Source organism: Dipteris shenzhenensis, chromosome 7 (assembly GCF_047967505.1).
Source record: "Dipteris shenzhenensis isolate YYH24624 ecotype China chromosome 7, Dip_SZ_1.0, whole genome shotgun sequence".
Classification (NCBI taxonomy): domain Eukaryota; kingdom Viridiplantae; phylum Streptophyta; class Polypodiopsida; order Gleicheniales; family Dipteridaceae; genus Dipteris; species Dipteris shenzhenensis.
Window position 1 is genome coordinate 35,819,060 of NC_141602.1, and position 17,488 is coordinate 35,836,547.

Here is a 17,488-nt window from a genome sequence, read left to right on the forward strand (position 1 = left end):
CCCCGCGCCTCGCCCTGCTTGCTAGTCAGCCGTGCGTACACCAGGACCTCACGATGGGGTTGCGCTGATCCCGTGACCCCCCTATAATTTTAGCCACCACAACCCACCTTACGGGCTATGGTCGTCGTACAGCCTACCATTCAAGGCGAGCTCTAGCCCACGGTCACCTGCTAGTAGCTAGGCGCTACTCCTGTGCAAGAAGGCTGCCATCCCTTCATGGATCATCAGCCAGGGACTTCCTTTGTGCACTAGGCGATTTCCAGCAAAAGTCCTTCATCGAGCACGAGGCACTCCCCGCACTGGACATAAGCCAACTCTTGTACCAGGGGCTAGCAAAGAGTGACCAGCCAGCAAAGCCTCTCATTCGAAGGTCCAGCCTGTCCCCTCAAGATCATGAATCGATGAAGACAACCCTGAGTTCGTATGGCGCTTCAAAGATGATTGGTGGCTCGCTCTTTCTCTTGGCAGCTTCCCATTGTGCATCCCATTGTCTTTTCCAAAATTGAGAGCTTGCTTGTGGAAGAACTCCGGGGCTGTTTCTCCTTACAACACGACTTCCCCTACTGAATCTCGTTCAAGCCTGCACTTATCTCTCAAGATTCAGATAGAGCTTCCTCCTTCGCTGTGATGAGTTCTTGATGGACTTTCCCCTCGCGGGCGCTTTCCTTTCCCTCTCTTTCTTCCCCTTCCTCCTCCTAGTTTCCCGCCTTTTCTAGAGGGAGGTGTAGTTTATTGCTCATTTCTGGTGATTGGGACTTTTGGGTGGCGACCTTTGGTCTGGCCAGAGGGGTTCTATGGCAGCACCCTCGACTCCCCCAGCTGTCAAAGTTCTTTTTTCACCGGCGGACAAGCAACATGTACAACAGGCAGTGAATCTTTTACAGGACAGGGCAATGGTAGGCAGGATACTCGGCCTCACTCCCTCGAGGCGACAGATTAGGGACTGGATCCTGGCCAGCTTGGCACTAGATAGCAACCACTTCCAGGAGGTCACTATTTGTGGACGTGGTGTTTTCCTCCTCCAGCTTGGCTGCCCAGATATTGCTCTGGCTCTCGTGGAGAGGAGCCCTATTCTCTTGGGCCCACATTTGGTGCATCTTCTAGTCCTTGGTATCACGGATTTACTGTGGAGGACAAGGATTCGGCTGGCCATGTTCCCTGGTTTCCAGGGAATATATTGTCGGCTCCATGATGGTGTCACCAAGAATCTAGAGTCTCACCCTCCTCCTCATGCCTTGCAATCAATGTAATACCTTAAAATGTTAAAAGTGCACATTAGAAGTGTTAAAATGGGAATAACCTCATATATATAAAGGATCATGATTGTAGAATTTAGAAGTGCACATTTTCTTAGGTGGTCTGTGACAAATTGTTTAGATTTAATAAGAATGTAGGTTCACATATAGATACCATTACAACTTGTAGTCATGTGTTCTAAAAAGATAATAGTTTTATCATAAAGCAAGGACATACAACCTGGTAAAACAGGCATTACAAGATGCAGTAGCCTACTGTGGCATTAAAGAGAGAGCTAGCTAGTTATGGACAGAGCAATTAGCCTACATTGGTAGACCCAGCAAAAGAATAAAGAGGAGCTTCCAAGGCAAGAGGTAAACTTCAGCTGGAGGACTAAGTGCTAGATTATTACAAAACTAGAACAAGACCCCCAAACTGCAACTCTTGTGGCAAGGAAGACTATTATATTCTGGTATATTCTAGCTAGTTATGGACAGAGCAATTAGCCTACATTGGTAGACCCAGCAAAAGAATAAAGAGGAGCTTGCAAGGCAAGAGGTAAACTTCAGCTGGAGGACTAAGTGCTAGATTATTACAAAACTAGAACAAGACCCCCAAACTGCAACTCTTGTGGCAAGGAAGACTATTATATTCTACTTCAAATTGGAGAAATATAATGGCCAGCTTAGGGGGCATTAAGAAGAAGAATACATTGCCATGTCATGCAAGGCAATTTATACTGTCCTATCAATGCTGGAGGAGATGTACGAGAGGCAGTGTAAAAGGTAGGACCATGTGATGCCCTGTAATGCACGGGCTTGCAGTAGGCTGGTTGGCCTTCAAACTTTGCTTGGCCGTTCAACGTGCCTGATACAAGGGAGTGGGAGAGGAACACCAATGGTAGGAGATGCCATTGTCAACATAGAGGCGAGATTTGGCAAGCGTGCTGTAGGTTGTTCCACCTGCCTACTCGTAGAGACAGATGCAGCCAGGCCACCAAGCATATATTGCAAGGTTCGAAGGGGAAATTTAACTGAAAGGTATGAATGCCCAAACTTCAAAGGGCTGAATACAACTGTATGGAGGGGCTGAAACCCTCAACTGCGAAACTGGAAAAGACTAAGCTAGATAGAGGAGGTGGCTCCTCGCTAGATCCCTGGAGAGGCTAAGGCACCCTGCTGGTCTGCTGCGGGGAAGCGTGGCTACTGCTGCTCTGAAGGCAAGAAGGCCTGAAGAAGGTACAAGAAATGAGGGACCAAGGGGGCTGCTTTTTTAGGCCACCTTTGGGCCCTAAAATACTGACCAGGGTGCTGCAAGCTGACCAACCAACATCCCCCTACACTGACTTGCTGCTGCTGCTGAGCCTCCTGCTGATGTGGCAGTCGATTGGCCGAGTGGCATTTGGGCAGGTGCTATAGCAGGATTGTCAAGAAAGCGTAGCAACTGCCACAGACTAGAAGCATCGAGCTGGGTATGGATGACTCTGTGCCAGCAAAGGAGGAGGAAGAGGAGAAGCAAGAAGCCTGGAATGGAAGGAAGAGCCTCCGAGGTAGGGAGGGAGAAGCAGAAACAGCGCAAACATAGATAGGGTGAGGAACGGAGGACATTGTGAGCATATAGAGCCTTGTGTCATAGATACAGTCTCGATTATTTAAAAGTGTTTAGTTTAGGGCTGTAAGAGCAACTCAGAATTCGTCATCTTTGGAATTTAAAAGCAGAATTGTGCTTCATTAGTATTCAGGTTTCTCATTGGGACAAAAGTTTGGAATCGAATGAATAAAACTCATGACGGACCTTTCTCAAACATTTTGATTTGCAGTTCCTTCCCAGTTTAAAGTCACTTAAACAAAGAATGTCAGGTCTTGCATTGCTATGGTTATTCCCAAAAGGCGAAGCCTGCTAGATTATATGAAATAGCTGAATAAAGTATATTACTCCTTGATATCTGATGGCTACAGCGAAAAGGAGAAGCCTAAAAACTAAAAGAAAGAATCACTGGAGTTAATCCATAAGCAGTGAATTTATGGTGTTGGTCTCTCTTGCAGGCTACCTGCTCCAAAGCCTTTATCAAGAGGGTTCAGCTTGTGGACAGTCCTGAAGAATGCTATCGGAAAAGATCTCAACCATATAACTATGCCTGCTACTATAAATGAGCCTCTTTCTGTTCTTCAACGATGTGCAGAAGAACTGCAATATGGGTGAGAATATGGTCTATATCACTTTTGGAGTTTTGACTGATGTTCTTTGATAGCTAGTGGTGGAAACTCGTTCTGCTGATTAAATTCTCTGTTTCTTGGCAGGTACTTACTTGAAAAAGCCTCAAAGCTTGATGATTCGATAGAGCGACTGGCTTGGGTCTCTGTATTTGCATGTGCAACCTATCATGGCACCCCTCGTAGAGATGCCAAACCTTTTAATCCATTGCTAGGAGAAACATATGAATGGCAGGCACTGGATGGTAAATCCCGTTTTATTGCAGAGCAGGTGTGTATGTCATCAAATATGGATTTAAATAATCACTTATGTTTTTTTAAAAGTTTTTCCCTTCATTCGGTACCTTGTCGTGATTGAGTGAAACTATGCAGGTGAGCCATCATCCACCTGTCCTGGCCTTTCACTGTGAGAGCACAGCTGGGGATTATTCCATATATGGAGAAGTGGAGGTGAAGAATAAGTTTTGGGGGAAGAGTGTTGAGGTGATGCTCGTAATTACAAATGAATACACATGTTTTTATACTTTTTCAAACAAGTTCTTCTATGAGTTCAGACATATGTTTCTGTGAATGCTAAACAGCAGTTTTTTTTTTTTTCACATCTATAAGTGAAAAAGGCACATGCATCACTCCATATGCAGTATCTGTGGCCATTCCTCTCCATGGAGACACCATTAGTTGGAAGACAATGGGTTGAATGGCCAGATTATAGTATGGAGAGAGTACTTTTGTGACTGAGATCGTGTTTGAAAAATTAACATTGTTGATAAGCACCATGTATGAGCAAAAAGTACTTAAGCCTGAGAAGTAGCTTTGCTCTTAAATAAAGGGACTTGGGGAAAGGGTATTGGGAGTTCATGAATATTGCTTTTTTACTTTGGGATTAAAGATTTATGGTATGTGCTCATTGCACAAGCAGTTTTAGTTTGAATGTAGAGGACCCCTTCATAAAGGAGCACCTCTTTGGGCTATCAGCTCTAGTCATAAACTTCCAATAATAATCTTACAATCAACTATAATTCCTTGTAATGTCCACAAGCATCGAATAGGAGCTTACATAATCCACGAGCGTCTATTTTGCTTACAAGGCATTCAGTGTGCGTAAAAGGATGGCTCATTCCATTTTTTCAAATTTGCAAAGTAGGAGTCATTCAGTGCAAATGATTCGGGCACACGTAAAAAGAAAGTCATGATAAAGTAGAAGTACCCTTTGAAGAGCATGCAGTACTCAATAAAAAAAGAGCTGAAATAATGAAACACAATTTATGTATACAACTATTACATGATCCTCAACAAGAAGAAACCCTTATTGATGTGGATATCCAAGGCAATCCGGGTTATATTGACTTCCCTCCTTTGGTAGCAGAGGCGCTAGGCTATTTTTTGCGCTCTGAGCGCTAGGCCTCATAGGGATGAGGCTCCTGATTCGACAGGAGGAGCAACTGCTTGACTTAGATTTTGCAGATGATACAAGGCAGTATTGTTGAGGGTTCAACAAGGAGCTTCAAGATGGTCAGAGGAGCCTTGACTATCTATTGTGAGGCTTCCGGGGCTAGGATTACTGGACTAAATCTATTGGCTTCTTTACGGGAACAGAGGATGTCCAAGAGGTCCAAGACTGGGGGGCTGATTTTGGCTTTTGATGAATCCTGTGAGGGTAGACAACGAGGTATATGGACTGCCAGGTTGGCATTGGTATCTCGGCAGAGCAACAAATTGTCCCAGTTCTAGAGAGCATTTGGTGCAAGCTATCGTATTGGAGCTCGGCCAAACTCTCCCTACCAAGTAGATTGTTGGCAGTCAACCAAGTCCTCCTTGCCACAGCTAGCTACATTGCCTCTTGCCGGTGCTTCCACCGGGGGTGTATGGGACAGTTCAGACACTTGGTGCGTAACTTTCTGTGGGTAGGATCTGATGGCACGTGTAACACCAGAGCTAGAGTAGCATGACAGATAGTGATCATGCCACAGGCACGAGGCAGATTGGGCATCATTGATCCAGAGATGCAGAGCAGATCCCTCCTAAGCAAGCTAGTGGTACGAGGTGTCACGTGGAACCCTGGAAGCTCCTCCCCGAGCGGGGGCTTCTTGGGAACACCCCTCGCATAGGAGGCCAGTGGCAGTAGTCCTACAGATGGATTTTCTTGGAGTCTCCCTTATCAAGCAAGGGATCCCCACTATTGAGGATCATGCCTCTAGATGGTGGAGATTGACGCATTGAGATCACCGCTTGGTGGTGGGAGGGGTTACGCAGTCCTTGGACATCACACTGCTGGTCGGGGAAGTTCTCATGGACAAGGGTGCCTCTTAGGATTCGTTTCTTTTGGGAGTCTCTTGGGTCCTTCCACCGTAGTTTCTACAGGGTGGGATGAGGAGGCTTCTTGCATGCTAAGATAGAGAGAGGCGGCGAGGATGAGTCAGCCTTAGATGGTTTGGAGTGGCCATCCTGGTGAGCAGTGAAGAAATCTGTTGCAGAAACCTATTTCATACGGTGTACGACCAATGCTCGCTGATTATGTATTATTCAGTATGGCCTGTACGAGCGGAAGATACTGATCCCACTTTGATTGCGCATCATGACAATAAGATTTTAGTACATCAAATGCAAATTGATTATATACCTCTGGTTTCCCATCTGTTTGCGGATGGAATGTGCTGGACATCTGAAGCTTGGTGCTGGAGTTTTCAAACATGGCCCTCCAAAGATGCGAGGTGAATTTGGAATCCCCGTCTATGGTAATGGTCCGTGGTAATCCTCCAATCGGATACCAATACTTGATAAATAAGCGGGCTATGTCTTCTGTGCTAGCTGTTTGCTTGCAAGGAATAAGCATACAGAATTTGCTAAAGCGATAAACAAGGGTTAGACACTTAGTGTTTCGCGTACTTGCAGATGCCGGAAGGGGTCCCACGAAATCCATGGCAATCAATTGAAACGGACCTTCTGGGATTAGTAAGGGCTAAGCAAACCTACTGTCTTCTGATGGGACACTAACTTTTTTGCAGATTTGACATCTCTACACATAACTGTGTACATTCTTTTGCATTTTTGGCTAGTAAAGTAGAGCTGTATTTTCTCCAATGCTCCAGTAAAAGTAGCGCTCTAGACCTAACCAGCCCAAATCAGCCGATCAGCCAATTGACTGATTGGCTGGCTGGTTGGCCATAAATTCCAGCCCTAAAGAGGGGTAAAGGGACAACCTATATTAGGTCCCCTTCCCTAGCCCTTTTCCCTTTGCTTGGAGTTTCCTCAAGAGGCCCTTCTACGGCTCCTTATTGGCTGCTCCTACCTTCTTCCGTAGGCCAGTCCTTGGGGCTCTTCTGGGCTTCTACCATAGGCTACCTAACTAAACCCTAAGATGGAACATACTAAACTAGAGAGTTCTCCAGTGGGTATCTGTGAATATGGTCTGATCTAAGGCTTAAAAGATTGACCTACGTAGCTTGTTCTTGACTGTCCCTGGACTAGGGCTCACAATGGGGCCACGGCATATGACAAAATCACCTAGATTAGGGATCTATTAGCACTTGTCCATGTAGTTAGATGTCACCTCGCACCCAAGTGCAGGGGTACATGTGACAAACAATCAACTCATAGGCTGACTGGCAACTGATTGGGCGGCCAACTGACAAGGATCTCCCTCCCTTTTGTCCTTTGCATTTGTGTACTCTCCCATAGCAATAGCGTGGTGTACCCCTCTATTTATTTTCTCATCTTAGAAATCAGTGTTGGGTGTGGATGCGTATTGTAATGAAGGGGAAAAAGGGACAATTTTGAGGACATCTAATCCTATCTACTTCCCCTCCTCCTTCTTGCTATCTACTTCCCCTCCTCCTTCTTGCTACCTATTGCCTACTCTCTCTCTCTCTCTCTCTCTCTCTCTCTCTCTCTCTCTGTGTCTCTCCTCCCCTTCTGCTCCCTTCTTCCTCTCTCTCACTCCCCTCCGCTATTCTATCTCCCTTCCTCTAAATCTGCCCTTACCCCTTTTTCTACATTGGTATCAAAGCACCGACCCTGGCACCATTGATTTTCCCTTTACCATCGCCAACACAAGCCTTGAGGAGGTGCAAGCCCAACGACAGGGCAAGTGCCTAATGCACATGCGGAGTGTCATCGAGCCAACTGAACCAGCTTCCACTAAAAAGATTTGACGACGAGTTGCTACTCACAAACGGTAGACAACAGCAGCAGCAAGGCCACCAAACTCAGATGCTATACCACGGCCTCCACGCAATGAATCATTGCTCACGCTAACCAACGATTGACGTGTGATTCATTACCTGTCCCTCATTCGCGGGGCGACGACCATTCGCCCTGTGACTCCATTGCCATGTGCCTCCTTCCGTCGAGTCGTCGCCGTTCGTCAATTCTGTGACGCCTGTGCAATCGTCATTTGATTTCAATGTTCCAGCACTCCCATCGTAGCCACACCCACGCCCATGCCCATCAGGCACTACTCGGACCCATGCACCACGCCCACGTTCACGTTGTCAGACCATGTGTCTCCAATGCTGTTGGTGCCGTCGCCACGCCCTCGCCTCCGCCATGCCGGCCGCTGCCTCCGTCGCCACGCTCCCCTTGTAAACCTTAGTCCTGTCTTCCTAGGTTAGTCCAGGCTATGCAGGATAAGAGCAAGCAGCCCGCTCCCTAGCAAGGGGATCACTCAGACAGTCAAGATGTTTTTTTTGCTCCACGTCGGGGTTTTATGGAAGATGCCCGCTGCGCCTATGAGCATCAGTCTTCTGGACCGTTGTACCCCAGCATGGGGATTATTTGGACTTAGATGATGCATTTTCTATGCCGCAAAGCAACTTCTTGCAGGATGTTAGGCCATCTTTTGGCTCACAGTTTTCTGCATCTATGTAGGTTGAGTCGTCTCTTTTGGGCCGACCTGTTGGCATGCATCTGATTAGTGCTCGTGTCATTGCACCAACGAGTATGCCTGGAGCTGGTTTCGGGTTATATGGCAGCCCACACCCCTGGGAGAGAGGCCAGTCCTCTTCTCAGCCCTTTGGCATACCATCATTTCGGAGAGATGCATTTGGCAGAGAGACCCAGCTAGGGGTGCATGCACCTATCGCTCCGCCAGTGAGCACATATAGCCAAATGCAGCTAGTGCATCAGATGGCAGTAGCTACCACACAACAGGGGGTTAGTGGTGGGCAGCATGCCACTTTGATGAGATGTTGGCAGATTCCTTGTGTTCATGTAAGGACTTACCGAAGGCCATCAAACTTGAGATGGCTTTCTCTGATTATGTGAACCTCAAGCGTGATGATGCCCGCACTTCTGGAGGTTACACACACAGGAATTATTTAGCCAAGGATGTCAAGGACAAACTCACAGTGCATAAGTTCAAAGGGGACACTCACACACCTAATGAGCCGGAGGAGTGGCTTACAAAGCTGGAAGATTATTTCCGCTTCTACCCAAAGCAAGCCACATGGAGGGGTTTCAAAGAAATGATGGTTACTACCTTCGTATCCCCACTCATCTTGGATTGGTACTTGGCTGAATTCTATACATTGTCGCAGACTGGTACAATCCGAGAGTACTTGCAGCGCTTTTGGAGACTTTCCTTGTTTGTACATGACGTATCTGAGAAAGGGAAGTTGCTGCGTTTCATCAAGGGATTGAGTCCTTCTCTGGTTGCAGATGTGAAGGCACATAACCCTTAAACAATTGAGCGCGCAGCCCAATTGGCAGAGGTGTTTGAGCCCAAATATGCCAGCAAGTATAAGATGGCAGCGGGCAGTGCATATGGGAACGCAAATGAGGCTAAGAAGGAGCCTAAGGTGACTGATTGGTATGATAGGAAATCAGCAGCACTACCATTTCCGAGATTTCCCACTGTTACAGGCAGCAAGATGCCATATGCTAAGCCATACAGGTCATTTGATGCTAAGTCGGGCGCTAAGCCAAGTGCTAGAAATGAAAAATCAGAATTTAAACAACACACTAGGGCTATTATGGACAACAGAAAAGCGGGAAGACTTATGCTTTAAATGTGGTGAGAAGTGGACATTGGGAAGTTTGCAAAATGCGTAATAGTGGTACTGCAAAACTTAGCATGATTATTGAGATATCGGGATGATGAGGATTTAATGGATGCTTCTGAGACCTTGGATGCCACTCATGATGATTCAGAGGGTGCAGAGGACGTGGAGGAGGCTCTAGATACTGGAGCCACGAAGGGGGCTGATTTCCCCTTCGATCCGGATGGTGCTACTGAACATAATATGCATGGTATACAATCCAATGACACTAAGCCCACCTGTGGCATGCAAGGCCGTCAGACAGCCTTTCATGTGGAGCATCAGGTTGCTACCTTTTCATGCGCGAGAAGATGCAAGTGGAAATGCTCCTGTGGGCGAGGAGGAGATCTATTGGGATGCGCAGTTAACAATTATGATATCTCTTTTTATGCCTTGATGGGTGTCAAAAGTGCTGAAACTATTAGATTGAAAGGGAAAATTAATGGCAGGACTGTTCACATGCTTGTGGACAGCGGTAGCACTCATAGTTTCATCAATTCAAAGACCTTACAGAAGGTGGGACTGATTGCTACTGAGATTGATCATGGGCTCAGAGTAGATGTGGCAAATGGACAGCATTTGATCAGTAGATGCAAGGACCAAGCTCTTTGAGGATAATGAATTTGCTGGGCATCTCTTGGCACTGGACATGGGCCCAATAACCTGCCCTCTATGCATTGAATGTGTCAATATCTCAAGGGGTAGCATTCCCCATGTTGAGGATTGTGATATGTAGCAGTTGTTCTCGGAGTTTGCTGATGTATTTGCTAGTATGCCATCCCAATTGCCTCCCAAGAGGGATGTGGGATCATGCCATTGTCCTAGAGCCTGGCAGTAAGCCCCATACCATCTCTCTAAGGTTGAGCATGAGGAAGTGGCAATACAGGTGCGAGAATTGCTTGAGAAGGACTTCATCTCTCATAGCACGTCTCCTTTTGCCTCCTGGTGCTTCTGGTGAAGAAGAAAGATGGATCGTATCGCATGTGCATTGATTACAGGGATCTAAATAAGGCCACTATCAAGAACAGGTTTCCAATCCCCAGGATAGATGACCTGTTAGATGAACTCAAGGGTGCTCAGTTTTTCACAAAGATAGATTTGAGGTCTGGTTACCATCAAATCAGGGTGAAAGAAGGAGATGAGCAGAGGCCTTCCGCACAGAACGGGGCTTGTATGAATTCAAGGTGAAGCCTTTTGGATTGACTAATGCATCAGCCACCTTTTAGGCGTCGATGAACAAGATGTTGCAGCCACGTCTTTTCAGATGTGTGCTGGTTTTCTTTGATGATATCCTCATTTACAGCAAGAATAGACAGGAGCACATTAAGCATGTGAAGCAAGTGCTGGAAATTTTGAGGATGCATCAGCTTTATGCAAATGCTAGCAAATGCACTTTTATGGTAAAGGACGTTGAGTACCTAGGGCATTTTGTGAGTAGACGTGGCATTCGGGTGGATCCCGCGAAGATGAAATGCATCAAAGATTGGCCACAGCCACAAAATCCCACCCAGTTGAGAGTATTTTTAGGTCTTGCTTCCTTTGACAGGTGCTTTATTCGCAAATTTGCCGAGAGGGAAGCTCCTCTTACTGACCTCTTGGTCAAAGGAAGCACAACGCAGCTTTAAAGACTTGAAATTCGCTCTCACTCATGCACCTGTCTTGGCATGCCTTGATTTTTCGCGTCCTTTTACTGTGGAGGTAGATCCCAGTGGCAAAGGATTGGAGGCTGTTTTGAGGCAGGAACACGGGGCAATAGCCTTTGAAAGCTGGAAGTTTGATGCCAAAGCACTCAATTACCATGTTTATGATTAGGAAATGTTGGCTATCTTGCATGCTTTCAAGAAATGGCACCACTATCTGTAGGGGAGTAAAATTAAGATGAAAACAGATCATAGGACATTCAGATTCTTCCTCACCCTTGTATAAAAGTCGAGCCTGAATTAATTAAAGTTGGGGCAGATCAAGAAATGGCAAGACCCAATGGCAAGACCCAACGTACAAGAAGAGATATAGAGCGTGTTCTTGACCTTGAACATCACATGTTCGCAATGGAGTTTTGGGTGAAAACCTGGGTGCTCAGGCACTCAAAGGGTTGACTTCAAACATGGGAGATTTTTCTTTCAAGCAACCAAATACTCTTGATAGTCATTAAGGTAGCTTGTGCCACTTTGTATTTTACAAGACAAGCAAAATCTCAGTGGACCCTTTATGAGAAGCATATGGTCGAAGGGGGTGTCTTTGTACCACCATCAAGATGCCTATTGGTACTTTGGAAATATATATGCAATTCATCAATTGCAAAATGCTCAACGGTCTGTAGGAGAATACTTATGAATTCATAAGCATTTGGTTTAAGTTATCAGAGATCACTCGCTAGATTGAGTTGATTGGTACTTCAGATGGACGTGAAGTCAGCCTTTCTAAATGTGTCCTTAAGGAAGAGGTTTATGTGGAACAATCTCTAGGGTTTTAGCTTTTAGTGGTAATTTGTGCAAACTCTTGAAGGCGCTCTAGGGGCTAAACATGCATGAAGGGCATGGTGCATATGCATTGATGAGTACGTTAAATGGATGTGATTGTTAAGCTGTCCTTCAGATGCGAAACTATATCTCTTTTGGGGAGGATGTAAGAGAGTCATACACATTTTGCATGTTAACGAGCTAATCATTATAGGTGATCACAAGAAGATAAGGAGATCCAGGGACTTTTGAAGAAAGAGCTTGAGATGATGGACATTGGAATTTTACATTACTTTCTTGGGATTTAGGAGCTTCAAGACAAGATGACATTTTCATCTTAGAGAAGAAGTACACCAGAGAGATTCTAGAGATTAATCAAATGAATGGAGTGCAGACAGTAGCAGCAGTGCCAATGGAGGTGAGCACAAAGATGGCAAAGGAAGGCTTTTCGCCATTGGTGGGCATGGTATGAGTATCAGAGGTTGATTACCTCATTTATCTTTCCAATACAAAACCTGATATCAGCTATGTAAGTGGGTTACTGAGTCATTTCTCCTTAGAACCAAGGGAGAATCACTAGCTTGCTTCCATATGAGTTCTTAGCTACATCAAAGGAAGCCGGGAGCATGGTAGATACAGCTCAGAGGATATACTAAGATGTTCTGTAACTCAGATTGTGGGCTTGACACTTGGAGGTCTACATCTGGGTGTTGTTTTATGTTGGCCGGTATCCATGTCTCATGGTTGAGCAAGAAGCAACCTACAATTGTACTCTCTTAGATGTAGGCGAAGTACGGAGTTACTTGCATTGTGACATTATAAGCAATATGGCTCAGGTGGATTCTAGACAACATGGGTTTCAAGCAGGATGCTTAGACTTTTCTACAATGACAATCAGAGTTGCAAAGCAATATGGCTTAGGTGGATTCTAGAGAACATGGGTGCCAGGCAAAATGCTTTGGCTTTTCTACACTAAGACAATTAGAGTTGCAAAGAATCTACTGTTCCATGCTCAAACAAAGCATGTTGAAGTACGGTATCATTTTACTTGGAAATAGATCATCAGCAAAGAGATGAATCTTCTATATTGCTTGAACAAGGAGAATGCTTTAAATATCTTTACAAAGGCACTTAGTGTTCGCAGACTCACGAGTTATGACCATATGTTGGAGCTTCTTAGCTTAGACGAAAGCAAAAGTCCGGAGTATGGACATTGAGGGGGGGTGTTGGAGGTCAATGATTGACCCTTTGTTACCCTTGTACCGTAGCTTAGTTGCTCACCTACGAGGTCCCCAAATCAAGAGATATCATGAGCATGCAGTGTAGGTGAAGATGCCATGCATAAGCATCCATCATCTTGATGAGATGAGCCATAGTTTTTTCCATACGTTTCCATACGGCATGGAATAAGTATGGAAAAATGCCCCTGGCTGAACCATACGTGACCCTTAAAGTTTTCATACTTTCAAAACATAAGGTATAGGAAATTTTATTAACAAGTTCAGGTTCCATGTTTCAACTACTTAAGCATTCCAAAAATATATCTTAAACCATAAACAGATTAGAGAATCGTCAATCTAATGCCAACAGGGTCAAATCAGGGGATTGACGAAAATCCAGGGGGGAGGCACAGCACTAGAAGCTTGTGCAAAATTCTAGTCTCTAGGTCGGTAGCTGCAAAAGGCTCTGCAAGTGTGAAAGGATCCAGATGCGGACTAGTTCATGGCTCTTCATGTGCAAGAGGCTCCACGAAAAATGCAGGAGATAAGAGAAGTCAAAACAAAGGCATTTGACCAGGAAAAAAAATCCCTCAGGTCAAGTATAAAATTCCATTTAATATGTATTTTTTTCATACGTTTGCATACGTTAGATATGGATACCATACATGTATGGAAAAAACTATGAGAGGAGCTGCATATTTAGGATAAAATATGGCTGTCCAAATCACCTCTATGCATCAAGAAGCATGCAGAGGTGGCATAGAACGACCCAAGGTGAGTTTGGAGTCCTCACACAGGAGGATAGGTTGGATGGCACCAACTACTCCTTATGGTTCGCAACATCTTGGTTGGGGATTTTTTCCTTCATTTTGAAAGAGAAAGAAAGAAAGAAAGAAAGAAAGACAGTTTATGAATGTCTTCGAATGACCAAAGGGTCTATGAGACTAAAAAGAAACCAGATACAATGAAACCTAAGGGTGGGGCCACTAAAATGGGCTCTTGTACCCAAGCCGGAGGCAGAGAGAGAGAGAGAGAGAGAGAGAGAGAGAGAGAGAGAGCATCTAATAACTTTTTGTACATTAGCAAGATGCTAGCAAGAAGCCAATAGTTATCTTGAGAAAAAGAACATTAAGGAGCAATCAAGAACATTAAAGAGCAAAGTTATAGCAATTGAGATTATTTTGAAGTTCCCATTTTTTGTGTGCAACAGGTCCTCCCAGCAGGTGGTGTACATTTGCGCATACCGAGGTTTGGAGATCACTTCACATGGAGCAAGATAACCACGTGCATCCATAACATTGTGGTTGGAAAGTTATGGATCGATAATTATGGTGAATTAGTTATCAGAAATCATTCTACTGGAGATGTTAGTCGTATTCGCTTTCATAAAGCTACAAGTAGGGAGCAGGGTCGTCTTACTGGAAAGGTATGAGAGTTGATGTTTACACGGATTGACTTCTCACTATGGGATGTTCATTATCATTCAGTAAGTTACAAAATGCCAAATTTTGGCCCATATAAGATAATGTCTGTTGAGTGTCCCTGATTCTGGCATGCAGATTTTTGATAGCAAAGGGGCTCCAAAATGTTCCATTCATGGGAATTACATGAAGGAGATTTCAATAAGTCCAGATCCATCTTGGATTGGCAAGGACATATACGGTGATACAAAATGTTTATGGAAATGCCCAGAACGTCCTGAGGACTATGAGCAACAGTACTGCTTCTCCTACTTCACAATTGGCCTAAATGGTGCATACTTAACTCGAAATAATCTCTTGTTTCTAGAGGCATTATGATAAGTAACTCGTGGATCTGTTTTATTGGTGGGCTGATTTATTAGAAAATTTAAGGTTTGATTATAGCGTTCAATTGGGAACTCAGATCTGATTGTTGATTACCCTCTACTAGAAACTACAAAGAGTTCCAAAAGAAAAAATTCAAATCATTGTGCCATAGGTGCTGATATTCTGCTTGCCTCTTGTATATTGAACAGAGCTGACACCAAAGATGAGGGATGCGCTACCCCCTACCGACTCACGATTTAGACCAGATCAGCGTGCCCTGGTATGTACATGTTAGCATCCCTTTGTTTGATGGCCATGTTATATGTGGTTATTTTGGCCTATCACGTGGATTTGAATCTTTCCGTTTAGCTGATTTGAAGAAATTTTCTGATTATATTTGTGCTCATTTGGTGAATTCCGAAGAAATGGTTTACAGGCTATATGCTTGTTAGTACATTCTAAGCAGTCGATGCTTTACTACCTCGTGCATGACACAAGGCTTAGTTTTGCTACACAAATTTTAAGCATTACCTTCGGTCTTTTGTAAATTTAAAGGGTTCTCAAGTTCAAAACTAACATGTGGAGGGTATTCCAACAAATCAGGAGGATGGGGACCTGGAAAAGGCTACACCAGAGAAGCTGCGCCTTGAAGAAAAGCAGCGTGAAGCTCGCAAGAAGCGGAAAGAACAGGGACAAGAGTGGAAGTGCATGTGGTTTCAGCAAGTGAGTGACAATAGTTCATTTTCATTTAGTGTGTTTCTTTATGCCCAAGATGCTGCTTATACAGAAACAGGCAGTGTGTTCTTGTTATGCCAGCACTAGTTCATGCTTCAATCCTTGTTGGATAATTTATTTTGCTTTGCAAATGCATCTGAGCAATAATATTCTGACATGATTCAGAGAATTCTTGGAGCATCTCAGGTCAAGGACCTAGCAGATGGTGATGCAGAGCCAACATGGATTTTTAATGGACAATATTGGGATGCACGTGAAAGAAAGGCTTGGCAAAGCTGCCCAGAGATTATGTAATCTCACAATGAAGTTATTGGGAAACACAGGAACCTTATTAAAAGGCATGCCACACGGGGACATACTGCAATAGCCAGAAATGTTGTCATTTCAATCCATTGCTTGGGGCATGTGTGAGTAATCTGAATCTACTTCCAGGATGTAAATATATTTATTCTTTAAGCACAGTGCAGTACAAAGTGCCCTTTATGAACTTGGTTGCTGTTTCAGCAAGTCAAGTTATTCTTTTCAGGGGTATACATTGATTTGTTTGAGAAGGGTATCCAGGACACCACCTACTATGTTTATAGTCCACAATCTAGGGCTATAGCAATAAGCAGTATATTCAGGCTAATGATTTATCTGGAGGTGCAAAGGCATGATGAGGCCTGTATATGATCAAAATTTGCATACTCAGGTCTATTCAGCCCATTTTTCTGGGAGTAATGAAATAAAAGAGTAATAAGCTCGCTGAATTTTGATGGTCATTCCTTGAATTTAATAGTTTAACTCGGTGAATTCATTGACATCTTTATCCCTTTTATTTTTTATAACTGGTGTAGAACCTTGTTCTGTCAGAGCACAATGAAAATGACTTTGCAATCTCTCTGCAAAAATGGATTTAATGCCCCCGTACTTTGTTTTCTTTTTCTGCCAATGGCTGATGGCTGTCTCTGAGGTCAATCATCTCGATACACAGGGTCTTCCAGCCTGGCAGGAAGACGAGACTGCAGTTGGCTGTCTTTCTCCTCCACGCCCACTATTGATCCCCTCCAGAAGTTTCTTTCCAAAGTTACCACTTCTGCTTGAGTGCTGCTGCTGGCCTCCTTTTGCTCAAAGGGCTCTTCCCTTGTGTTTGCTACTTTGCAGGGGTGATCTGTTTCCAGGGGATGAAAGCTTTCGAAGAGACTGAAAGTTGCAGGGTGAGACAAGACACATAAATATGTTTACACCATTGAGTATGGGAAACAAAAGGATTTTCCACTTTTGCGAAGACCTACAAAACCACCAGGGAGGAAATTATCATAAGAAAGATATTATCATGAATCTCTGACAAGAGAGCATGGACTTTAGGGGGCATAAAGGGCAAGTTAAAGTTTTCAGAGATGTCAGGATGCAATGTACCAATGTGCAAGAAAATACATGTATGGGGAAAAACAGCATGGGATATGCAAGATTGAAGACACTAGAGCAAAAATTTCAGGAAGACACCAGAAGATGCCAAGACGAAGACAATGAGCTGAACGACAATGAGGAATGGGCCAATCAGGAGATTCTCTTAACCTTGGATGAACTAATGAACTTGAAGATTGAAGAGATAGCATCATCAATGAAAGTGGATCAACACAAAGACAAAAAGCGCTCAATCTTAGGATTGTGGGCCTAGGAGAAAAAGAAAAGGAAAACAGAGATGAGACGCCTAGTGTTTTTTTCATAACACCATATACATCTTTGAACCCCACTGGCAAAATGACTTCAGGGTGGGAAAGAGTCCGGACATCTCACATTGGAGTTTCAAGACACTGAAAC

General features: G+C 44.4%; 1 protein-coding gene across 2 annotated transcripts in view; it reads left to right on the forward strand.

Moving 5' to 3' along the window:
* Positions 1-16,433, forward strand: part of LOC147900278 (uncharacterized) — a 37,314-nt gene extending 20,881 nt beyond the window's left edge. The window contains exons 9-16 of one of the 2 annotated variants that reach the window (XM_087376831.1): positions 3,282-3,434; positions 3,537-3,720; positions 3,822-3,932; positions 14,374-14,589; positions 14,723-14,915; positions 15,160-15,230; positions 15,554-15,673; positions 15,851-16,433. In XM_087376831.1, coding sequence (XP_087232957.1) covers positions 3,282-3,434; positions 3,537-3,720; positions 3,822-3,932; positions 14,374-14,589; positions 14,723-14,915; positions 15,160-15,230; positions 15,554-15,673; positions 15,851-15,979 — 1,177 coding nt within the window. In that variant the 3' untranslated portion in view covers positions 15,980-16,433. The remainder of the gene's footprint in view (positions 1-3,281; positions 3,435-3,536; positions 3,721-3,821; positions 3,933-14,373; positions 14,590-14,722; positions 14,916-15,159; positions 15,231-15,553; positions 15,674-15,850) is intronic. The other variant, XM_087376832.1, reaches the window with a different exon arrangement.
* Positions 16,434-17,488: the final 1,055 nt, after the last annotated feature.